Source organism: Ictidomys tridecemlineatus, chromosome 13 (assembly GCF_052094955.1).
Source record: "Ictidomys tridecemlineatus isolate mIctTri1 chromosome 13, mIctTri1.hap1, whole genome shotgun sequence".
NCBI lineage: Eukaryota > Metazoa > Chordata > Mammalia > Rodentia > Sciuridae > Ictidomys > Ictidomys tridecemlineatus.
Genome location: NC_135489.1, coordinates 29,255,006 through 29,281,727, shown reverse-complemented (window position 1 = coordinate 29,281,727; position 26,722 = coordinate 29,255,006). Strand labels below are relative to the sequence as shown.

The following is a 26,722-nucleotide window of genomic DNA, read 5'->3' as shown; positions in this document are numbered from 1 at the left end:
TCCTCCCACTAGGCCCCGCCTTCTAGAATTTTTACCACATCCAAATAATGCCACCAGATCATTAATCCATCATGATCCAATTACTTGTCTCTTGCGTTCCATCTCTGAACATTGCTACACTGGGGACCAACTGCACCACAGAGGAGCCTTTGGGAAAATTCCACATCCAGTCATAACAAAAGTGCATACGGTAATCCCAAGTAATTTGGCAATCATCTATTGTCCTCACAGATAAAATGTCCCTTTGGAAGACTTAATTTCTATAATCCCACATGATTAGTAAAGGCAAGAATATAAGAAGTTTAATGATGACTTCTATTATATAAAAATAGTTGCTCATATTGGCCTGGTGCTTGATAGTTTTTCAATTGATTTTTCCATGTAGCTAATTTTAGCTTCAAATCAGTTTTGTTTTATGCTTAGGAAAAGCATGGCTGACATAATTTTACAGATAAGAAAATGAAGACCAGATTGGATTACTGACTTGCAGAAAATGCCATGATTTATCTGGACTCTGCTGTTTGGATATTCAATCTTTGGACATTCATTCCATCCTGTCCCTCTTCATCACACAGGTTATATGCCTATAAGACATATTGTAACATAAAGTTGCAAAGATTATTTTTAATCTCCTAGGTAAAAATCACAGCACACCAACTCTATAAGGCTGAACCCAGATAGTATTTCATGTTAAAAGACAAATAACATTGTTCCCATGAGAATTTTAGGACTTATCTTTCTAGATCTGTGAAGAATGTCACTGGTATTTTGATAGGGATTGCTTTGAATCTGCACAATACTTTTGTTAATATGACCATTTAAAAATACTAATTCTGTCTATCCATAGAACATGGGGTCAGGTCATTTATCTTTTACAATCTTCTATTTATTTTTTTTTTCAATGCTCTGTAATTTTTCTTACAAAGTGTTTTCAGCTCATTGGTTCAAATTATACATAATTCTTAAGGCTATTACAAATGGAATTGTTTTTTGATATCTGCCTTAGTGGGTTCATTATGTATAGAAAATCTACTGATTTGGTATATTGACTTTATCCTATTAATTTTCTGAATTTTTTATCATATCTAAAAATATTATGGAAGAGCTCTTAGAGTTTTGTAAGTATAGAATAACATCATCTTCAAATAGGGCTACTTTTACTTCTTCCTTTGCTGTTTGTATCTCTTTTCTTTCTTTCACTTGCCTAATTGCTCAGGCTAAAATTTCAACTCCTACAATGAATAAGAATTATGAGAGCAGACATCCTTGAATCAATAAATGGAATGCCATCAAACTAAAAATCATCTGCCTGATGTGATGGCCCGTGCCTATAATCATAGCAACCTGGGAGGTTGAGGCTCACAAGTTTGAAAGCAGCCTAAGCATATTCTCAAAACCATATCTCAAAATAAAAAGTTCTGGGGATGTAGGTCAGTGGTAGAATGCCACTGGGTTTAATTCTCAGTACCAAGAAAAATTAAAAATCAGAGTTTCTGCCCAGCAAAGGACAAGTATAGAACATAAAGACAGGGCCTACCAAATAGGGGATACTTTTTCCAGTTACTCTTCTAATAGAGGTTTTATATCCAGAATACATAAAGAACTTAAAAAAAAGAACACAAATAATCAAATCAATAAATGGGTGAATGAACTAAACAGATACTTTCAAAAGAAATAAAGATGAGCAACAATTATACTAAAAAATCATCAATATCCTTAATTATCAGGGAGCTACAAATCAAAACTACACTGAAATTTCATACCATTCCAGTTAGAATGCCAATAATCAAAATACAATAACAAATTCTGGTGAGAATGTGAGGAAACAAACTCTTAAACACTTTGGAGGCAATGTCAACTAATAAAACCACTATTGAAATCAGTACGAAGCTTTCTCAAAAGACTATGAATGGATCCACCCAAGGTCCCAATAATGCCACTCCATAATATTTATACAAAAAAAATTAAAGTCAGCATACTGTAGTGCTTTGTGAATACACATGTTTATAACAGCACAAATTACAATTAGCCACAGCATTGAACCAGTCTAGGTGTTCATGAATAGATGAATGAATCAAGAAAATGTAATGTATGTAAACAATGAAATTTTATCCATTCATAAAGAAGAATAAATTATGTCATTTGCAGGAAAATGATTGGAACTGGAGAGTATTATGTTAGATGAAATAAATCAGATTCAGAAAGTCAAGGGTCATATGTTTTATCTCATATACAGAAGCTAAAGGACAAAAAAGAAATGCCATGAAAATGAAAGATCAGTAAAGAAAGGATAGGGGATACTAGGGAATGAAATTAATTAAATTATATTATGTGAATATATGAATATGCTTAATGAAACTCCTATTATGTATAATTGTTATGCATTAATTTTTTATATATAAAAAGAAGCAGGCAGTTCTGGGAAACAAAAAGATGGCATCTCCGAGGCCAATAGGGCATGACTCTAATATAGCTGAGGCTTCTTAATAACAGAGGTGCCTTCCAAGGCCCTATCCCTAACTCTCCATGCAAAGTTTTGTATTGTTTTTACTAAAGAGGTGGGTGTATTTCTGGAAGTCATATCAAGTGACCAAGCAAAACTTAACTATACATAAAAAGCGATTGCATATTAAATAAATATATATGATTAAACTCAAATTATTAGTATATATTATACATATATGTATATATGTGAGTGTGTGTGTATGTAAAATAGGTTTGTATTACCTGTCTCCCTCACTAAAATGTAATTTACTGAGGACAAGAACTTTATTTTGTTTTTGATGATAGCCCAGCACCAAGAAGAGTGCTTGGCACATATTGGGTGCCTAGGAATTATTGAAGTATGAGTGGATATGAATCAGAACATTGATAGGTAAAGAACTTAAAACAGTCAGAATTGCCATAATCTTCAGAACTCAAGAGAAGTAAGAAAACATGAGCATCTCTAAATAATGAATGTTTCCTTTAGAACAATCGGTTTTTTATGAATGCTGACAATCAAGAATCTGTTCTTTTGATTATTTCTAGGATTCATCTAAATTTTGGTCTATTTTGGAGCTAAGAAGGATGTTTTGCATTTAGTGCAAGACCAGTGCAGTTTTGAAGGATGTGTCACATATTCTTAGACTGGCATTATTAAACTTTCAATTTTCTTAACTTCCCTGGACTGATTCAATACCTAACAGGCAAATTTCATATCCCATATAAGACACCTGTCATAAAGATGATGTGGAGCTCATATCCAGCTTTCTGATAGAGATTTCACAGAGTAAATTGATTCAGGAATTTTTCATTATGCTTTTTCTCCCTTATATAGTTTGGCCACAGGAAAATTATAGTAATCATGAGTTTTAAATAATCCCAATCGCAATGACAGTAATATCTCATGGTAAGTTAATAAATTGACATTTTGGTTACTTTAACCACTTTTATGAATAAATTTTTATGGTGGTTCAAAATAAGAACACAAAGTATAGGTGATTTCTTCTTGACAACCTTCATTTTTACTTTTTTTTTTTCGTTTAGTCCAATTGATTCCTACTGAGGAAATCATGATTCTCATTTTGTCTTTAGTAAAGTGTGAAGCCGTTACATCTATATTATTTCACATAACCATCATGAGAAATAATATTCTCATCTCATTTTTATAGATGGAAGAAGGGCCAGCAATATCTGTTAATTTGCTCAAAGTTGAAGGTACTTTAGGAGGTATTTAACCATTCACTCATCCAATTTATTGATCATCTCCTGTGAACCAGATATTGATATAGGTTTTTAGACTTCAGTTAATCACACAGTATTTATATTCTAGCTAAAGAAGACAGACACAACTGTGTGCTAAGAAGGTAACATGTGCTATGGAAAGACAAATAGAAAGACACCTATAAGGAGTTCTGGCGATGGTTAATGGAAGCCTAATTAAGAGTCATATGAACTCTGAAGCAAAGCCTTAGAAGAGTAATGAAGGGAGCTCTGTGAACACCTGAGAAAAGAGTGTTCCAGGAAATGGTGAGTCAAGTGCAAGATGCTAAGAAACTATCTGACATACTCCAGGAGCAACATGGGGGCTGGTGAGATTGAAATCAAATCAATGAGGGAGAATGGCAAATAATAAAGTCAAATGGGCAAGGTGTATCATTCTTGAGAATTTTATGTATTTGTTTTATTTTGCTGGGGACCAAACTCAGGGCCTTGCACATTTTAGGCAAAACTCTACCACTAATATATACCCTTGAGCCCTTTTTGAGGATTTTATGGGCCTTTGTCAGTAACTTTGACATGAATAAAATGGAAATCTATGTGGATTTGTGACCAGAGTGGCATTATCTAACTTGTTTTTGAAAGTGATCATTCTGTCCACTGTGATGAAAGTAGATTAGGCAGGGAAAGGGTAGAATCGGGGAGAATTCTGAAGAGCTGCAGTCCTAGCCCCAGCTGGAGCTTCTGCTGGCTCATATCAAGATCTGAGGTAGTTAGGAATAGTTTCTGGATACCAATTTTGAGTATGGAGTCAATAGGATTTCTTGCAGGTATCTTATGTGAAGAGAAAGAAGAATTGAGGTTTCTGGCATAAGTACCCAGAAAGATGGGTTGTCACAAAGATAAGAATGCAATACTCAGAAAAGATTGTGTTGTGTGTGTGTGTGTGTGTGTGTGTGTGTGTGTGTGTGTGTGGTGTATGAGAGAGAGAGAGAGAGAGAGAGAGAGAGAGAGAGAGAGAGAGAGAAAGAAAAGCACTGGAAGCCAGTTTTAGTTTTTTTGAGTAATTTAGTGATTTTTTTTTAGAAATTGAGTTAGAAATTATATAAACATGAAATTTAGGAGATAAATAGGAGAAGGAGAAATAAATTTTGAAGTTGTAGATTATCAAGGTCAACTAAAGTCATGATAACAAAGGCAATAACCAAGAAAGGGAATGTGGATAAAGACAGTAAGACCAAGCACTGAGTCTTAGGGATACTTAAAATTCCAGAAGAAGAGCCAAGCTGAGTCAAAAAGTTATCACAGAGGTTAGCGGTAAGAGAGTATGAAATCCTGGATGCCACTTGAAAAAAAGTAGATGAAATTCAAGAATGGTAGTTCATATCTAATGCTACCGCTACTGGTATATCAAAATGAAGAGAATGAAAATTGATATTGGCTAGTCACTAAAAAGTCACAGCAATTTCAGAAATGGGCTTCAAAACCTAGCTATCAGTAGAAGGGGAATGAGAGTCTTGTGGTAAAATCAACACTTTCAGGAATTTTACAGCAAAAGCAGTGGAGAAATGTAAAAGGTACTCACAGAGGAAGCAATGTCATAAAAAAATTAATACTATGATATTTTAATGTTTTGGAGCCACACAGTAACATCATGTTTTTATGATGATGGAGAATGATAAATTAAAAAAGAAAAGCATATGGTGCAAGATTCTTGAGTGGGACCATGGAATTGATTCTGATGAATGAAAATAGTGGTACAGAACTGCCTTACATAGGAACATGGATATAAATGGGAAAGCCCATTGTAGGTGCATAGTGGTTGGTAACTTTGGGAGTATTTTATGGATGAGAGTGTTTAGTAATTAGTCTTCTAGCTATTTCTATTTTCTAAATAAAGTAGAAAGCAAGGTCATCAGTGAAAGTGTGGAAATGGTAGAAGCTACTGGTTTTAGTAGAATGAGAAAGTGAGTAGTTTTTGACCTGAACATATTTTCCAGGCACCAGTAAAATCCCATTGGAGATCCAGCATAATACATTTAAAGTGAAGCCAGATTGCATGGTCATGCTCAGCTGCCCCACTGAAGTTTCATAAAAATCAAAGGTTTGCATTCAATCCTGGTGGTGTTGAGATTACTACATCGAATGACACAGTCAAAAGGTATAAAATTCTGATCACAGAAGTTTAACTTAGGTAAAAGGGAAGATCACACTGAAAGTTGTTCATGCATTCTTTTATTCAATAAATGTTTTGATCATCCCTTATAAACCATGCATTGCACTAGGTCCTGTGTAAAAAAGCAAATATGTTCCTGGACACAATAGAGGCTGCATCTGAGATGGAAAAATAAACAACAAAATGCCCCATTACCTCTTATTCAGAATTTGATGAATAGTAGTAAGGAAATAAGCTCTGTACCAATATAGGGACTAAATTTATTTGTTTTACATGGTTTGTGTGCATTTTCATATTTTGTATAGTTCACTTAGGTAAGGTAGGTAAAGACCACTCTAAGGAGGTGATATGCAAACTGAGACCTTGCAAATCAAGAATGAAAAAAAAAAACTTGTTATTTAAAAAGCACAGGGAAGATATTCAAGGAATGGGAAAGAATACTGATAAAACCCACCAGCTTTCTAAAATAATGAAACAAGACTGAATGTGTTCTTTGATTATGACAGAATTGAATTAGAAACCAGCAAGAATAAGATATCTAAGAAAAGTTCAAATGCTTGGAAATTCAGCAACACCTTCCTAAATAATTCATATATTAAAGAAAAAGTTGTAAGAGAGTTTAGAAAGTATTTTGAACTAAATAACAACAAAAATGCAACATCATAAAAATTCCACATTCCATTTATGAAATGCAGTGAAAATAGTGTTTAGGGCAATATTTACAACTTTTTTTTTAAGAGAGAGAAAGAGAGAGAAAGAGAGAGAGAGAGAGAGAGAGAGAGAGAGAGAGAGAGAGAGAGAATTTTTTTAATATTTATTTTTTAGTTTTCAGCAGACACAACATCTTTGTTTGTATGTGGTGCTGAGGATCAAACCTGGGCCGCACGCATGCCAGGCGAGCGTGCTACCGCTTGAGCCACATCCCCAGCCCAATAGCTTATTTATTTTTGGAAAAGAAAAAGATCTAAAATCAATGATCTACATTTCAACCTTATGAAATAAGAAATAAAAAAGGCAAAAAGTAAGCCCAAATCAGTAGAAGGAAAGATATAATAAGGATAACAATAAGAATCAATAAAACATAACTAAGATACACAATAGAGCCTCATTCTTTGAAAACATCAATAAAATTAATAAAAGTCCAGCCAAAGAGGGTTGGGGCTGTGGCTCAGTGGTAGTGCACTTGCCTGGCATGTGTGAGGCACTAGGTTTCATTCTCAAAAAAAAAAAAAAAAAAAAAAAACCCAAAGGCAGGGAAGAGCCTGTTTTGCTTATTTAAGAAACTGAAGAAAGAACTTGTAGCCAGAGCATAATGGCAACAGGCTGTTAGAAGCTAAGTCTGGGAAGAGAATCCGGCCAATATGAAGACAAAATTCAATTTCTACAACTAACTACCTTTCTATTTTATAATGTTCAGACATGAATCATTAATAAATATAATTCTTCGAGTTCAACTTATCAGCCTTGATTTCCTTCAAGAATTATGCTACAGCACTTTTTCTACTAGTAGTAATATCCAGACCTTGTAACTATTCCTTCAGAACTACTCTGTAGACCATGGCTCTGTGGTTTTCTTTCCAGAATAATTGAGCACATTAATCTATGCTATTATATAAATGGTTCTTAATGGCCCTAGGCATTACCTCCTCCACCTCTGAGTATTTACATTTTAACAGAGATTTTCTATTGACGCAAAGACGTGACACTATCAGTGCATACTTTAGATGACAAGCAGGCCATTTTCATGTAATTCAAGTCCTTAAATTCCATACTTAAGAAGTTTGTGTTCCACAGGAAATCCTGAGCAATATATACTTCACATGGTAGGTTCACCCCATGCTGGTCTAACTGCATTGATATTTTTCATACTCAAGCACCATGCTGCATGAGCAATCATTGGGCATGTGGCTCTCTGCAGAAGACCTGTTTATATCCTTGATGTACGTTGCCACTTATACGAGCTCCTTGTTTTTTCAAACTTCCCAAATCATTCAGGAAGACTGCACTATAAAATGGTATTTTTTTTCCTGTAGAGCCTGTTACAGTCCTTAACAATTGCTCAGAAAGAATATAAATCTTCTGGGTGTGCATATTATACAACATTCATGGCTTGTAAGTGAAACTGAGGTCTAAAACAGTAAAAGAGGAAAAGCATTTACAGTTGAGTCAATTACAAGAATATGTGTTCCTTGAAAATAGAATAAGTAAAGTAAAGCTGGAAAGGTGGTTTCATGAATTTCTGGGCACTGCAAGAACCAAACAAATATACGGGCAGGTGGGATCATAATATTATAATTGATTTCTGGGTTGTTAAATTTTTTTTCTTTCTGTAGGAAAATCAGCCCAAGGAAGCAGTTGAAGAAGTCAATAAGACTAGCTTAACTAAACTGTGTGCTGCATTAATATAATACAATGAGGAAGAAAAGAAGAACATATCCCAGATGAAAAGATACAAACAGCTCTTTAAAATGATGAAATAAAACTAGGTAAGAAAGTTCAATGAAGAAAGAATCCTTGTCAATTTTGATGTACCATTAGATAAAAGAAGAAACAGAAGAGTAGAAAAAGAAAAGAAAGCAGAAGAAATAATAAATTGGCATTAGCATAATTTTTAAAATTTTCAACGAATTTTTTCTGGTTATTCTTCATGGCATGAAATGGCCATCATCATATATAGTCAACCAAAGCAGGAAGTCCTACCTGCTTTAATTCCACAAAACTAGTAGCATGAGCCAACTTTGTATTGTGTTTCTATTGTTATGATGTAGATATGAGGTATCCTCCAAATGCTCATATGTGAAACCATGCAAGAAGATGTAGAGGTGAAATGATTGGGTTATGAGAGTCTTACCTCAATCAGAGAATTAATCCCTTGATAGAAATTTTACTGAGTTGTAACTGAAAGAAGGTAGGGTGTAGCTGGAGGAGGTGGGTCATTGGGGGTGTGCCTTGTCTGTGTTGAGGAGATCTCTCTCTGCTTCTTGGTAGAAATGCCTGAAGCTGCTTTCCTCCACCACACTCTTCTGCTGTGACGTTCTGCTTTGCCTCAGGCTCCACAGAATGGAGTCAACAATCTATGGACTAACATCTCTGAAAATGTGATCCCCCAAATAAACTTTTTCCTTCTCTAATTGTTCTTGTCAGGTCTTTTGTTTGGAGCAGCAAATTAGGTGACTCACACACACATAAAAATAATATCTGTCTGAAATTTAAACTTAACTGTGCATTCTGTATTTTTATTAGCTAATTCTGGCAACCCTACTTACAATATGCCAAGAATTACTGTAAGAGTTTGACATACGTTGCTTTTAACTCTCACAGTATTCTGAAGTAGATATACTTTCCAAGTGTGTCAGCTGTGGCTTAGAGATGTTTAGCAGTTTTGCTTCAATGCTAGCAAGAGGGATTCAAAAATCACTTCTGTTGGATGGCGAAGCTCATAAATGTTTTACCACTAGGTTACTTTCCAAGGTTAAGACTGTCATTTCCACAATGAAATTGCACAACATTCCTGATTAACAAAACTGGAAGCTAACCTGCAAAGTGAAGAGCAGGCAGAAATCAATACCTCAGGATCCTGAGTGGATGGGACACAGATTATATGCTAGATTAGGAGGAGGAAAGACAAAAGAGTGAAAAAAAAAAGTACCAAAGGCATGTTTCAATAAATGCTCTGATGAAAACCTCATTTGGGCTGGAGCTGGAGCTCAGTGGTAGAGTGCTTTCCTTGCATGTGTGAGGCACTGGGTTCGATCCTCAGCACCATATAAAAATAAATAAATAATGATACATCTACAACTAAAAAAATAATATTAAAAGAAAAGAAAACCTCATTTAAGTCATTCAAGTTATAAGCATATATTGATTAGGTTAAAGTTTTAATTAATAATTAATTAATCTACTGGGACGGATTAACCTGGTGGTAACACTAGGCAAGTAAAGAGGTGGGTCACCGATGCATGCCTTTGGGTTTATCTTTTGTCCCTGATGAGATGAGTTCTCTGAGCTGCTTTCCTTCACCACGCCATTCTGATATACCGTATCATCTCAGGCCCAGACCTATGGAGTCAGCTATAGCCTGAGACTCTAAAACCACGAGCCACAAATAAAATTTCCCTTCTCTGTGTTGTTCTTGCCAGGTCTTTTGGTCACAATTCCACAAAAGCTGACTAAAACATTCTGTTTCTTTGTCCTCATCATAAAAAAGCATGCTGTTCTGTCATTGTCCAGAGGGAGCTCTCATTCTATTTGGAAGAATAAGGGTGCCCAGATTCATAAATTGTTGGTGAACAAAAGCCGATTAGGTCTACAACTGAATGGTTGTAATTTTGTTTTTTGACAAAAAGCTTCCCTGTCTTCAAGGCAAGTGGATTTTACCTTGCTACACTCCTGCCATGCCTTGTGCTTTTCTATTCACTGTATGGTCTCATTTAATTCTTTTCCATTTGTCTTGAAGTGCTTGGACAGCACTGACTCCATTTGATCTCTGCATGTGCTGTGTTTACCATCTTTAAGGAGAGTAAGAGATAATCACTAGTTACATATGTGACTCAATCAAAGTTAAGGAACTGTGTGACTGCAGGGAAACACAAATCCTCCAGACTTCAGAACTGCCCATCCAAGACTAGGCATCTTTTTCAGGGTACACTGGTTGTGAACACTATGTTTCCTTCTGCAAATGAGGTGAACCTACTTTCTGTGCTTATGTGTTTGCCTTCCTGTGACTGACAGTAAACAGCAGCAGAAACAATTCTCAACATACACAGTTTTCATTAAACAATAATTTTGGAGTAAAATGCAGAACCTGATATCTTTTATTACATTCTTGGTTTCAAAGAAAGGGAGCTCAGCTGTTGTAGGAAAAATCAATAATCTGATTTTTAGTTTATATTCCATTAGAATTCTATACACTCAGACTTTCAACCTCAAGCAAGTTATAATGAAACTAAAAAGGCATACCATGACAAGCATTCACATGTCATTTTTTTCAAAAGTATTTAAGAAGTCTGGTATTTCCTGAAAGGTTTCCTTGAAGGAGGATTTCTGTATTCTAGAAAAGATGGCAGGAGTTTCTTGGCTTTTGAAAAATGTGGAGAGCTTGATCCTAGTTCACAGTGAATATAGTTGAGGAGAGGGCTGTTTAACAGCCGCCCAGTCTTTTCAAAACCCTTTCTAAACAGTGTTGACGTCTTTCTTATATTAATAGCTAACTTCAAAAATTTTACAAATATCTGTGTATTTGCATTAACTCCTCTGACTGAATTTATTCGGGGCTTGAAATGTACTATTTCAATATTTTATTTTTGGAGGACAAACAGATTGCTTTCCAAAGAGTAGGTATTTATTTTTTGCCAAGTGGCATACAATGGTTATTTTTAATGAGTCATTACTAAAATATGGCATGTGGGTTTATTAACGTGAAAGGTTAGAACCAGTCCATTGGTCAAAATGTTGTTTCTTATTATTTCTATAATAACTTTATTATGGAAAAATCAGCTGTAATTGGTGCCATGTCTAATGCTCAGAGAAGTTCCATTTTAAAGATTAAATTAAAACTTGAATTTACCCATATTTAAGTCTATTAAAGGAACATAGTTTAAATCTTACATAAATTCTTTTCCCATTAGAAGAATTGAATCAATACATTTAAATATATCCCTTTATTAGGCATACTCTGTGGATTTTCAGAAAACAAAATCATTGGTCTCTCACCAAAATGCTTGCCAAGAAATAAGAACAATTATTTCTGTGGATAGGACACTACTTAATAATATCCCTGATTCTTATTATGAATAAAATATAAATTTTCAGAGTTTATAAAGTTTCAAAAAAGGATGATTCTAATATGAAGGTGGGGGAGAAAATAAAAGCCTACAAATGACTCAAATATTTCAGGGATTGGCATGAACATACTTTATATACAGAGTTACAAAAAAATGTGCTGTAAATGGGTAATAATGAGTGTAAGGCATTCCACTATTGTCATGTATGTAAAAAATACATAAATAAAAATTTTAAAAATCAGTCAGGATGATAAACATATCCAAACAGGGATTGAAGAATATTCATTTACTATTTCAGTCATGAAATAACTATGCTTATTCTTCTTCAATTTGTAAGATTTTCAAAATGTACTAACATGAATTCTCTCCTGAGGGATGATTAAGGCAGCCAGACTGAGTTACAGTTATGTAGTCAGAGCTGGTGAAGAGAAAATAAGTTGGGACTTTGACCTCCTTCAAGCAGGATACCAATGGGAAATTATTAACTAATGTGTCCATTAGAGAAGATAAGAAATGAGATGATGGGAAAATTGAACAGAAAGTAATAAAATAGTCTTTCTATTTTCAAACTTTTTCTTTTAAAGCTAGATACTTTATTCATAGTAGATAAAAGTATGATGTTAACCACCTGTTAGTAGTGGCTGTCCAGTTAGTTTAATCTCAAGTGATGGATGGGCCATGTGAATATCTAAAGAAATCATCACATCCTTATTTCTTTCTCTTGAAGGTGCCATTTATGGTTTATTCACATTCACTGTCCTACATAAGCTATTAGACACGATAAGCTGGTGAGCAAGAGGCCAGTTTTTGAGACAGTGATACATATACAATTTAAATAATCACAGAAAACAACAAAGAGCAGAGCGAGCTTGTGATTTCATAAATTCTATTATGCAATTTTCCAACAGGTACAAGATTTCAGAACTTATGGCCAGAGATTTCCTTCTTTCTGTAACTCATATTTAAGTGGTACAAAGCTACTAGTAATCTAGATATTTAGAAAACAGATTTAGAAATTAATCAAATAAGGGTTCATCAAACATTTCTAAAAGTTTATTAAATGATTATTTTCAGAGACACAAAAACTCCTTGGGGAAGGCCTTCTTGGTCAACAATGTACCATTGGTCTCTCACTGTATCATTGGTCTCTCACCAAAATGCTTGCCAAGAAATAAGAACAATTATTTCTCTGGATAGGACACTATCCAGAGAATAGTGTCCAATAGTACCAATCAATTGTATTTAAATCTTATTGGTTCTGTTTACCTAATGAAGAGATCTTAATGAATTATAATACATTTAAAAATTCATGCATTTTCTTCATTTCAGTATAGTATTCAAGCAAATATTCTCTAGGACCCACAGGAAGAAATACAGGAGCATTATATATAGGATAATATTTTATGTATTTTAAATCGAAATTCCTTGATTAGCAGATGGAAACTAGAGGATATTATCCCCAGGCAGGGGGCAAGGACAAGACATATGAAAATTGAGGAAATAAATGAGGTAAGTAATGGGGAGTCATTACTGGAGCTCACCCTCCAAGAGTCAAGGAATTAACCATGAAGGGCCCTGGAGATCTAGGCTTCCCTCTCTGGGAAATAACACTTGGTGTGTTTCTAGGCAAAGATGACTTTCTTGAACTGTGCTAGAAAAATTTCAATCTATTCTTTAAAATAGCTTTATGAATAAAGCAATTTTAAAGACATTTTTCCTACTTTGAATGAATGAGAAATCTTTCCCAGTGAAATGCTTCTGTACTGCATTATGAGAGAAAACTGCATAAGGGAATAAAACTTGGCTGAATTGGGAGCTTTTACAATATTTTGAATTATGTCATCTAATGACTTCTCCAAATGTGCCATTAACATGGTTAATTAATTCTACAACAGAAAATTCAGAGACTGGTAAACAGGAAGTAAATTACCAAGTCCCTATATAATTATGTCACCTATATTAACTAGACAACAGTTTTTCAAGTCAGTTTCTCTAATAGTAAATATCCATTAGTGGATCCTAAGGTCAACCTAATGGATTCTAACCATCATTTAACAGAATAATAATAGAAAAATTATTAGAGTGTGTTACAAGATATAAAGACAAATATTATGAAAACTTACACAATGTGTGTATGTTCATAATACAATAAATTCAATTATTTATTCTTCAAAGTCATTATCAACATCAACAGGCTACTTATTTAGAGTGTCTTTATTTGGACTGAGGGGAAAAGAGATTTTTACTCACCTATAGTGGGGTCATGATAATCAGGAAACTGATGACTGATAAACTGCATTGTCATTGCTGAAAATAAAAATAAGTTTAAATTTAATAAAAAAAATCACCAATTCACTAATAACTCATTCACTTTGGTTCACCAATCTTTTTTAATAGGTTCTGGTGAAAAACATATTTATGTGAGTGACTGATTATATGAGCCACAAAATGATAATTAGACAAAGTTCTTAAGGGGGAAAAGAAGGCAAATAATGACAGATATTTCTCTAGTATAAATATATTTGAATTTTGAGTGTATTTCCACTAGAATTGAATTGGAGTGAAAATTAGGAAGCTCTTGATATATATAGTGAGACTATAAGCTAGCTGTAGGTCCCTCTTGGCTTGTTCTCTTTAAACAATTGATAATAACCAGAGTGATGTTTCCACTAAAAGATCTGTATGTTTTGGAGGACTCAAGTATCTCATTGTAAAATAAGAAGATAATCTCTAGTGTTCCTTTAAGCTATAATACATTATAGTTATCATCCTTTGATTATATTCTTGATGATATTATTTTATTCATAATTAATTTTTTTAGTTAAATTTTTTTCAGTCACTTTTATCTTGTCTAATTCATGTTAATTACTATGCCTTTTCACTACTTAAAAACCATGGAGAATTTAAGAAATTCTCCATGGTTTTTACAAACCTTAAAATGTAAAATACTTTTAGTGTTTCTGTTTTCAAGAATTTCCTTGTGATTTTTCATTGTTAGGAGACAAGGGACCTTTGAATTAAATAACAAACTATATTTAAAAAAAAAGCAATATGTATGTTGACAAAGACTCTTTAACCACTCTTGAGTAGAGATTTGCTGAATTCTTTTTTAACTTGACCTCAACTTTGGCCCTGTGCTTGCTTCTACCCTGCAGGGTATGCATAGCTTAGTTGTAGCAAGAACCCTACTAAGTCAGTCACAGGGAATCATTTCTGATCACCCTGGCCTAGCAAGAATCCCTGTTAAATCAGCTTAGCAAAAATCCTCCTACCCTTGATGTCTCTTCTTGGTAATTTTCTATCTATGGAAGCAACCTCTCCTCCTCCTCCTTCTTTCCCACTCTGTTCCTTGCCTGTGAATCCCTGTTAGTCCTATTATATTCAGAATTCAGCCCAGTTCTATACTTAAATCCCTTTTCTTCTCTATAGCAATAGTTCCTGAAAATAATCTATCTTTACTGCCTTCACTACTGTATTGTCTAGCTCTGGTTCTCTTTAACAGTATGTTCACACTTTAGCAAATGTTCAGAGCAGGGAACACTCAGTTAAATTCAACAAACATGTAAAAGGCACTTGCTTGTTGAGAAATGCAAAGAAATAGAACCTGACCCAGTGGAAGAAAATTTCTGTGTACACTTCAATGGTTGTTTTCCTCCTGTTTTTGAGTCCTCAAAGGGTGTCTCTATATGAAAGTGTTAATTTGGCAGCTTTGGAAAAATTTTTGAAATGCAAATCAACTTTCCTTACAGACAACCTTAGGAATTTTGAGAATTTCAGGAATATAAACTGAAAGCTACATCTTTGTTGGTTTCAGATATTAGATACATATTTTAAAAATCATTTGGGAATTTCTTGGATCCAATCCAAGATGGCAGAAGAAAGGGAGTGAGCCACCCTGTACCTGCGCAGACAGACCCTCAGATCTCGCCTAGTAGGAATACTATATCTCCGAGAGTGTTCGAGGTCCCCTATCCAGCTGCTCTCTGCAGAAATCACCAGCACTGTGATCTCATGTGGGTCTCTGGGCCTCATCATTAGAGTAGGTTGCCTGGCATGGGAGCAGGACTCAAAGCCTCAATGTTCCAATCCATGCAAGACTCGTGGAGTGCCTTAGCAGAATCACCAATCAACACACCTGCAGATCGCCAAGACTCGATTCACTCCCACGCAGGACATTCAGCTGCTATCTACCCACAGTACAACACCATTTCCTGGCTCCCCCCACCTCACCAGACTCTCTCCATCTCACCAGACACCCTGGTGCTGAAAGCAGACCACCACCATCTTGACTCAACATTCTTGCCATTTAGCTAGGGTAGTTCCCAGATCAGATCTCCAGCAGCCAGGTACCAGGTTTCCAACATTCCCCCCTCCCCAGCAGCCAAACCCAACACAGTAGCTGCCCTACACAGGTGTGCAGTGCTACCAGGAAGCTGCCCACAGGAGCCCTGTGGTAGAGTATCCTCAATTGGGAACTGCTGGGGGAGAGGGAGAGACCAGGAACTGGGAAATCTCCAGGCAAAGTGGTCCCAAAAAGAGACCCAGAAGGGGCTGGGGATGTGGCTCTAGTGGTAATGCACTCGCCTAGCATGTGTGGGGCTCTAGGTTTGATTCCTCAGCAACACATAAAATAAAATAAAAAGATGTTGTGTCCACTGAAAACTGAAAAATAAATATTGAAAAAAAAATTTCTCTCTCTCTTTCTCTAGAGACCCAGAGGTGCAGTCTTTCTGCAGGGGACTGGTGTATTCCACTCCCTGCATCCAGGCACCCTGTGCTAGGACCAGTCTTCCCACCCTGGTTACCTCTACCATCCTAAGGGCAGAGATACCAGCTTGCAATAGACAATGCCACCTACAGGATGAGAAGAGAAGCAGGAAAGATACGGATCTCTACAGCTAGCTACAACCCTGGTTTCTTCCGTTGTTGGTTGGTTGGTTGGTTGGTTGGTTGGTTTATTGGCTTGTTTCTTTTTTCCCTTCTACTGCTTCATCCTCCGGCCCTCACATCCCCAACATATGTGAAACCTTTACATGAAAGAGGACTTTGAGGACTGAGTCATCTCAATAATATAATATAGAGGTATTGTATATGCCCTTTTTTTCTTTTTCTTTTTATTCTTTCATTTTTCTTTCCTTCTCCAAATTTTACTGTCTTAACATCTGTATTTTTCTAAATACATATGTGTGTTTGTTTTATGTACTCTACTGTCTTCCCACGTACTTGCCTACCCTAAATTAATTCCTATCTATTCTCTTGCTACTAACCCTCTTTATTAGATTTCTCCTTCAAACTTCCTAAGATATATTGACTCTATATCCTCACATCCTACCTTCTCAGCATATCATCCTAAGCTCTACCCCCAGGTTATTCTCCACTGTCAGAAACTATAAACCTTTTTACAAAACTACTGATTTTATTTTAGATAATAATGTAATCCAACATTTCTGTACATTGAGACTATAGTGTAAACATCTTAATAACAACAAATTGTTGATATTGGAATCTGTTAGCATTGTCCTTCCCTGCAAAGGAGAGATCTTGGAACTCTACAAGAGCATTACAAACAGGGTAATAACAATAACAATCTAGACCCACAGAGCTGGAAAAAATGACACACGAACAACATGAAAAGACAAGGGAAGAAAGTGCCCCAAACAAATGAAGACACCAATTTAAGACATTCAAGTTATAAGCATGTATTGATTAGGTTAAAGCTTTAATTAATAATTAATGAATCTACTGATATGGATTAACCTGCTAATAACAATCATAAATATATATGCCCCAAACAATGGTACAGCTATGTTTATCAAACAAATTATTCTCAAGTTCAAGAGTCAAATTGATTACAACACAATAATCTTGGGTGACTTTAACACACCTCTCTCACCACTGGATAAATCTTCAAAAAAAAGTTGAATAAAAACTCAATAATCTAATCAATAACTTAGGCTTAACTCACATACATAGAATATTTCAACCTGCATCAAGCAGATATACTTTCTTCTCAGCAGCATATGGATCCTTTTCTAAAATAGACCATATACTATGCCATAAAGAAACTCTTAGCAAATACAAAAATGTAGAGATATTACCATGTATTTTATCATATCATAATGGAATGAAACTGGAAACCAATGACAAAATAAAAAATAAAAATTACTCCAACACCTGGAGACTAAACAATATGCTACTGAATGAACAATGGGTTGCAGAAGACATCAAAGAGGAGATTAAAAAATTCTTAGAGATAAATGAGAACATAGACACAACATATAGAAATCTCTGGGACACTATGAAAGCAGTTCTAAGAGAAAAGTTCATTGCATGGAGTTCATTCCTTAAAAGAAGAAATAATAAACAAATGATAAACAAATGAATGACCTTACTTTATATCGTAAAGCCCTAGAAAAAGAAGAACAAATCAACAGCAAAAGCAGTAGAAGGCAAGAAATAATTAAAATTAAAGATGAAACCAATGAAATTGAAACAAAAGAAACAATTGAAAAATTGACAAAACAAAGAGTTGGTTCTTTGAAAAAATAAATAAAATTCACAGACCCTTAGCTATGCTAATGAAGAGGTGAGAGAGAATTCAAATTATCAGCGTACTCGATGAAAAAGGTAATATCACAACAGACACTACAGAAATACAGAGGATAATTAGAAATTATTTTGAAAACTTATACTCTAATAAAATATAAGATAGTGAAGGCATTTCTTAAGTCATACGACTTGCCCAGACTGAATCAGGAAGATATACATAATTTAAACAGACCAATATCAAGTGATGAAATAGAAGACACCATCAGAAGTCTACCAACCAAGAAAAGGACTGTACAGTTACACAGCTGAGTTCTACAAGACCTTTAAAGAAGAACTAGTACCATACTCTTCAATTTATTTCAGGAAATAGAAAAATAGACAGCACTTCCAAACTCATTCTATGAGGCCAATATCACCCTGATCCCAAAATCAGGCAAAGACATATCAAAGAAAGAAAACTTTAGACCAATATCTCTTATGAACATAGTGCAAAAATTCTCAATAAAAATCTGGCAAATTGAATACAAAAAACATATCAAAAAGATCATGCACCATGATCAAGTGGGATTCATCCCAGGTATGCAAGGTTGGTTCAACATAAGAAATTCAATAAATGTAATTCATCACATCATTAGACTCAAAGAATCATGTGATCATCTCAATAGTAGCAGAAAAAGCATTTGACAAAATACAGCACCCCTTCATGTTCAAAACACTAGAAAAACTAGGGATAACAGGAACATATCTTAACATCATAAAGACTATCTACGCTAAGCCCCAGGCCAACATCATTCTACATGGAGAAAAATTGAAGGCATTCCTTCTAAAAACTGGAACAAGACAGGGATGCCCTCTTTCACCACTTCTATTTAACGTAGTCCTTGAAATACTGGCCAGAGCAATTAGACAGATGAAAGAAATTAAAGGGATATGTATAGGAAAAGAAGAACTTAAATTAGCACTATTTGCTGACCATATGATTCTATACCTAGAAGACCCAAAAAGCTCCACCAGAAAAATTCTAGAACTAGTAAATGAATTCAGCAAAATAGCAGATTATAAAATCAAACCCATAAATCAAAGGCTTTTCTGTATGTCAGTGACAAACCCTCGGAGATAGAAATGAGGAAAAGTATCCATTGACAATAGTCTCAAAAAAATTAAAAAAACAAAACTTGGGAAACAACAAAAGAGGTGAAAGATCTATACAATAAAAACTACAGAACCCTAAAGAAAGAAATCAAAGAAGACCTTAGAAGATGGAAAGATCTACCTTGCCCTTGGATAGGCAAAATTAATATTATCAAAATGGCCATACTTTCAAAAGCACTATTCAGATTTAATGCAATTCCAATCAAAATCCTAATGGCATTCCTCATAGAAATAGAGAAAGCAATTATGAAATTCATCTGGAAAAATAAGAGACCCAGAATAGCTAAAGCAATTTTTAACAGGAAGAGTGAAGCAGGTGGCATCACTATACCAGAACTTAAACTATATTACAGAGCAATAGTAACAAAAACAGCATGGTATTGGCACCAAAACAGACTGGTAGACCAATAATACAGAACAGAGGACACAGAGACTAACCAACAAAATTACAATTATCTTATATTAGACAAAGGTGCCAAAAAATATGCATTGGAGAAAAGATAGTCTCTTCAACAAATGGTGCTGGGAAAACTGGATTTCCATAAGCAACAAATTGAAATTAAATCCCTGTCTCTCACCATGCACAAAACTCAATTCAAAATGGATCAAAGATTTAGAAATTAAACCAGAGATCCTGCATCTAATAGAAGAAAAAGTAAGCCCTAATCTTCATAATGTGGGATTAGGCCCCAACTTCCTTAATGGGACTCCTATATTGCAAGAATTAAAACCAAAAATCAATAAATGGGATGGAATCAGACTAAAAAGTTTCTTCTCAGCAAAAGGAACAATCTGTGAGGTGAATAGAGAGCTTACATCTTGGGAACAAATTTTTACCCCCCCACATCAGATAGAGCACTAATCTCTAGTGTATATAAAGAACTCAAAAAACTAAACACAAAAGAACAAATAACCCAATCAATAAATGGGCCAAGGACATGAACAGACACTTCTCAGAAGAGGATATTCAATCAATCAACAAATATATGAAAAAATGTTCATCATCTCTAGCAATTGGAGAAATGCAAATCAAAACAACTCAAATATACCATCTCACATCAGTCAGAATGGCAGCTATGAAGACAAACAACAGTAAGTGTTGGTGAGGATGTGGGGAAAAAGCCACACTCATAAATTGCTGGTGGGACTGAAAATTGGTGCAACCAATATGGAAAGCAGTATGGAGATTCCTTGGAAATCTGGGAATGGAACCACCATTTGACCCAGCTATTCCTCTCCTCGGTCTATACGCAAAGGACTTAAAAAACAGCATACTACAGGGACACAGCCACATCAATGTTTATAGCAGCACAATTCACAATAGCTAAACTGAGGAGCCAACCTAGATGCCTTTCAGTGGATAAATGTATAAAAAATGTGGCATATTTACACAATGAAATTTTACTCCGCAATAAAAGAGAATAAAATAATGGCATTTTCAGGTAAATGGATGGCGCTGGAGAAGATAATGCTAAGTGAAGTTAGCCAATCCCCCAAAACAAATACTGATATGTTTTCTCTGATATAAGGAGGCTGACTCATTGTGGGGTAGGGAGGGAGAGCATGATAGGAATAGATGAATTCTAGATAGAGAAGAGGGGTGGGAGGGAATGGGAGGGGGCAGGGGATTAGCAAGGATGGTGGAATGTGATAGACATCATTATCCAAAGTACATGTGTAAAGACATGAATTGATGTGAACATACTTTATATACAAACATAGGTATGAAAAATTGTTCTATATGTGTAATAAGAATTATGATGCATTCCACTGTCATGTATTTAAAAAATAAAACCAATAAAAATAAAATCATTTGGATTTTTTTCTCCTTAGCTTTTTTCATCTTTGGTAGAATTAATAATTCTAACAATTTTTAATTATGAAAACTAATGGGTTTCACTGGGATCTTTCCATATGTGTATCTGTGTATGTATTTCCTGAGCTTTAAAATTGCAGTTGTCACTATCTCTCTGTCACCTGTTGTTTTTTGTTTTGTTTTGTTTTGTTCCCAATTATAACACAGAGGTCAGAAGCCTGGCCTCATCTTCACCAGTTAGCTTAGTCATCTCAATTCCAACAATAGCTTAGATTTCATAAAGTTAAAACTAAGATGAGGATGTTCTCACTACATCTCACTCAAAATAGAGAGAAATATACCCATTCACTAATATGATTAAGAGTCTGTATTCATCTTATGATAATCAATTATTTAGACTAAAATCTTAAAGATATCTTTGGATCCTTTCACTTTCCTATTCTTCATGCAAACATGTCAATTTTTTACTATACCTCACTCCAAAATATCTTTCAAATATGTCTTGATTCTTTCCTTATTACCTAGTTCAGAATCTTGCATTTCTTCTCAAAGCCTCTGTTGTATTAAACTCAACACTGTTTTCTTTGTAAATATGGTTTTTTCTCCCATTATATTTTTCATAATCATACCAGAATCATCATAAAAAAATCTTGTCATTTACATGTCAACAGCTATTTAAAGACATGTCTAATATGACATGCTGGCATATGTGGTCTTTCATAAACCATGCTTGCCTTACTCTTCAGTCTGGAATCACAGACTGAAGTCTAAAGTACAGACTTTCTGAAGTGCTTTTCATCCACAAGCAAAACTTAATCCTGTAACTGAGAACAACATTCATGTTCTGGCTTCTGCTGATATACTTAACAAACCTCAATCCTTGACCAGCATTTCCTCAACTTCCTCTGAACCCTCTTCTCACCTAACTTTAAAATTTTGGTCTTCTGTATTTATCTTTTGGATAACACAGTTTAAGCAAGAACTGCTTAACCAGTTTAGAGAGCAATCCCCAACCTTTACATCTATTCACCACCCTTTATATCTCATCAGATTATTCTACCTTACCATATTCTACGTAACATCTTGCTTTCAACAAGAATCTCATTAAATCGGTTTAACCAGAATCCTCCCTAGTTCTCCCAAATGCTTCTTCTTGCTAATTTTTCATCCACTGACCCCCATCCTGCTCATTGGCTATAAGTCCCTAAGTAGTTCTTGTTGTATTTGGAAGAGTCCAGTTCTATACTTGGTTCTTCCTTCCTCTATTGTAATAGTTCCTGATTAAAGTGTGTTTTTACTTCTTTAATTGCTGTACAGCTCTGTTTTTGTTTAAGCAGTAATAATAATGGCCAATAGCTCTGCTTGAGCATCACACAACTCAATTCACTCATTTAACCTGTTGTCTACCAGCCATTGGTAAATAATCATTATGGAAGCTACCAAGAAGCAATAGCAAACATTGTTTTAATTGTGGCTCAATTTTAATACTGTATATTTGGAAAGGAATTGTGGAGACAGAAGAAATTAGAACAAAATTAAGGAAAAGATACACATACAAGTATTTTAAGGACTGATCAATACACTTGCATATTAAAGTTGAGAATGAAAAAACCAACATATAGTTATTTAGAAGAACAAGTAGCATATTATTTAGATGATTTGAGTTTGTGCTTTAATGGAAACCTGCTGTTTATTAGATAATTGAAAAAGCCCTTCAATTCTCAAATTCTCTGACCTACCACTGAGACAGAACCAAAAAAAAAGGGAGCCAGCTGAGCTTTGTTCCAAATTTTCAAAAGGTAATTTTAGGAAGGTTTATTTGTAAAAGTTTCTTTGTGTTTCACAAAATGGTTGCCCTCTGGGACACTTAAGAGCCATTTTCTTTTAGGGAGATAATATATAAAACAATTTTTGAAGAAGCTCTCTTAAACACTTATGTGGGACTGTAATATAACTCACCCAAAATGTAATTCTTTAGTGTATTTCAAGTTGATTATTTAAAGAAACTTCAGAGCATAGGAATGACTCTGAGAGGCTGCCCTGTGGTTGGAAATGCATTTATAAAGAACATTTTCATGGGAGATAAGCAGGAGAGGCAAACAGGATTTTCTATCAGATACCCTTCCCCCACAGTCAAAATCATTGCCAGTCTATATTGTGCAGTTGACATCTCAGAGACTGTGTCCTCAAACTCAGCAGGAGGCCCTGGATATTAGCCAGGAATAAGAATGCTAATGAAGAAATGGGATGATAGGAGATCATTACAAGCATTTTGAGGGACCTATGAAGTATTTTATACAGTCTTGACCAAATATAATTATGTGTGTGAATCAGGTAAGTAACTGGGATTAGCCACTGAATCTTCATATCAAAATGAACCATTAGAGTTGTCATCATTTTCTTATATAAAGGACGTTGATTTTTATAGGTTCATTTCAAACTCCTTTCCCTTGCTAATTAGTATTTTGAGCAATTTTTTTTCGTAATTTTTAGGAGTTCCTTAGTATCATAACCTCTGAAATAGAAATAGTTTCCAATTCTTATCTTCACTCTCAATTTATCTTATCCATAGTCATGGCTTCATTCATTCATTCATTAATACTTCATTTTAATAGAATCTCCTATGAAACCATATGGACCAGGTAGGTTCCTTTTGTATAGTGGTAGTTCCTTTATAACTTTTCTATCTAGTCTGAGCTTATTTGGTCTGTTAAGCCATCTAACTTTACTAAGCAGAACTTTAGGCAGTAGTATTACTAAAAAAACTTATGCATCTAGGTTTTAAATCACATTTTTAAGGATTTATGGAACTATATAAGAATTTGTTTCCATAGTGTCAATAGTAATTTCCTATTTATAATTTTCTGTTTACTATTTTCCTATATTATTTGTATAAATTAACTAAGGATTTATGTATTTCTTTGATTTTTCTGTAATTATTATTATTGTTTTTCTACTCAGTTGTTTTCTTTTCACTGTCTACCTGCTTTTGTCTTTTTTTTTCTATGTTGGTTTCCTTAGGTTTGATTTTTTTGTTAACTCAGTTGCATATTTTAATTCTGACTGATAAAGCTTATATCAATATGAATTGTCCTCTGATATCTGCTGTGCATGTGTCCTATATATTTTAAGATTATTTTCAGATGTTTTCTAATTTCTATTTGTATTTTCTGTTTTATCTATTGGTTGACAAATAGAAATCCCTTTTCAATTCTTAACTGGTAGTATTTTTTTGCTTTTTATTTTAAGATTCTAATTCTGAATCTTGGGTACCATTTTTAACATACTTTCAGTGATCATATTTTACTTGTTTTAAAACATTATTGATCACATAATCACTCTTGTGGGTGTTTTTCTGCCTTCCTTAACATCTCTTGATTTTTCATCCCAAACTATTTTACTATAGATATAATTTTTGAGATGGTTTTGGCCTTTACTTCAATTCTCATCTTCTTAATACACTTTTAAAAATTATTTACTGTTCTCCGATTTTAAATTTTTGATTCTACGTTTTTGATCTTTACATGATTATTCGAAGATAGTGGATTCAGTTAATATTCTTGTGTTATATTTCACTGGTTGTTGTATTTGAAGAAAAATTGTTATTTTTCAAAATACTGATTTATAACTTTGGGTTTTCTTCTTATAGTAGTTTTGTTTCATATTTGTTTAATTCCCTCTCTGTTCCTATATATTGGAAGTCCAGAGTTACTAGATCAAGAATGCCTTCTTCTGTTAGATGACTAATGTGCATTTTTTTAAATTGCATAATATTGGCAGATATTAGTGGTGACGGGCGTTACATTTCTTGTTTCTTTCTTTCTTTAAATCTTCTTTCTTTTCAATAAGATCTTTAATTTTCTCTGCCATCCCATCTTCCCCTTCACTGCCCCAACTTTGAGATGAACTACCCTTTTCTACTCTATTTTCTGACTCTCTGAAAGAGATGGTCATTTCATTTCTGGTCCTGTTCAATGGTGATATATTTTTATTGTCTTTATTCTTTTAGTTTTCAATGGATCTTTATTTTGTTTATTTTATGAGGTGATGAGAATTGAACCCAGTGCCTCATACATGTTAGTCAAGAGCTCTATCACTGAGCCACACCCCAGTCCTTGACATCTTGTGACTGCTGTGAAACAGAAAGTTCCTGGATGATTGTCCGTATTGTTGTCTGTTTGCATTGGATTTCCATTCCTGGGGATGCTTATATCTGTAGTTTATTTGTGTACCTCATGTTCCTGTCTCTTTTTCTGAGTCTTCAATCTTTCTTCTCATACTCCACAGCTATAAACTTGTAAGGGCAGCAGAATTTCACTTGGAATTCAATTTTATTTCTTTCCTTAGAGGTGACTGATATTCACAGTGTGGATCATATGTGATTTTATTTATACTCCTTGTTGATATTTTGGCTTTGTGGCAAGATATATGCGAAACATGATTTAGGAGGCCAACAATATTCTCCTAGTCATATATCACTGATCATTAAATTTCAATATGGAAGAATAAGTCAATAAAATTTGTGATGTGTAGGTCTTTGAAACTTAATGCTATAAAAGAGCAGGTAATTTTTCTCATGGATAATTTAGGTTAAAAATGACCTAAACATAGTATATTTAGTTTATCTTCCAAATGATATTTGTGCATTGAATTACTTCGACTAGATGATTAGAAATTCATTTGTGTAAGAAGGCAAAGTATACAAAAGGTCAAGACTTAATCATAATCTGGCCAAGACTGCTTTGAATAAAGAAAATTGTGTTTACAAGTCCATCCATAAGACATTCAGTGTGCTTGAAATTGGGCACATCAAATTAATAGGTGGAATATTTCAAATGTATTGGGTCCAAGATGCATTTCAATCCTCTTACCTTAGAAAATCAGGTTGTACTCGAGTGTAAACATGAGGTGGGAAGAGATTGATGGAAATAGGTGCCTAACACAAATAGAAAGTATCAGAAATTTATTTTCCAAGTTTGAAAGAGAATTTATTAATACAGATGCAAAGGCTGAAACCAAATTTATATGTCTTTACGACTGTTCTTTATTTTGCACTCATGTCAAATGCAGCATGGAACAGGCATGGATATGTAGTAGCACTGTCCCATGGAATCTTTCTGGGGTCTAGGATTCTTTCATCAAGTGGGTCTCCCACCACTCAGAATTCAAGGTCTCCACAGGATTCTTTACAACAATTGGCATAAGAGTGAGAGATAATGCATGGAGGATTATATGGAGGATTATATGGAGGATTTTTAGGGAAAGTTATATAAATATTGTACATTACTTTTTCCATACACAGTTAACAGAATTCAGTTACTTGGCTTCCCCCAATTGCCATGAGGCATGGATGTATGTCAGGAGGAAAAAGAAAATGGGTTTGGTAAATGCATAGCAGACATCTACATATGGGGAAAAGAAGGCTCAAAAAAATGTGAACATTTCCAATGAAGTAAAATAAAATTGCACACTCTTCCTCCCCAAAAGAAGAATCATCTCCTGAAACATTAACTTAGTCTTAGTGTTCTGTTTCTCACTACAGTC

The 26,722-nt window shown here is 34.5% G+C and overlaps 1 protein-coding gene across 4 annotated transcripts in view; it reads right to left on the bottom strand.

The window, feature by feature from the left end:
* Rit2 (Ras like without CAAX 2) overlaps positions 1-26,722 on the bottom strand; it is a 387,859-nt gene that overhangs the window by 298,425 nt on the left and 62,712 nt on the right. For 3 of the 4 annotated variants that reach the window (XM_021726525.3, XM_021726526.3, XM_005325560.4), the window contains one exon: positions 13,912-13,968. The exons of the other annotated variant lie outside the window; for it this stretch is intronic. In XM_021726525.3, coding sequence (XP_021582200.1) covers positions 13,912-13,968 — 57 coding nt within the window. The remainder of the gene's footprint in view (positions 1-13,911; positions 13,969-26,722) is intronic. 4 annotated transcript variants of the gene reach the window in all.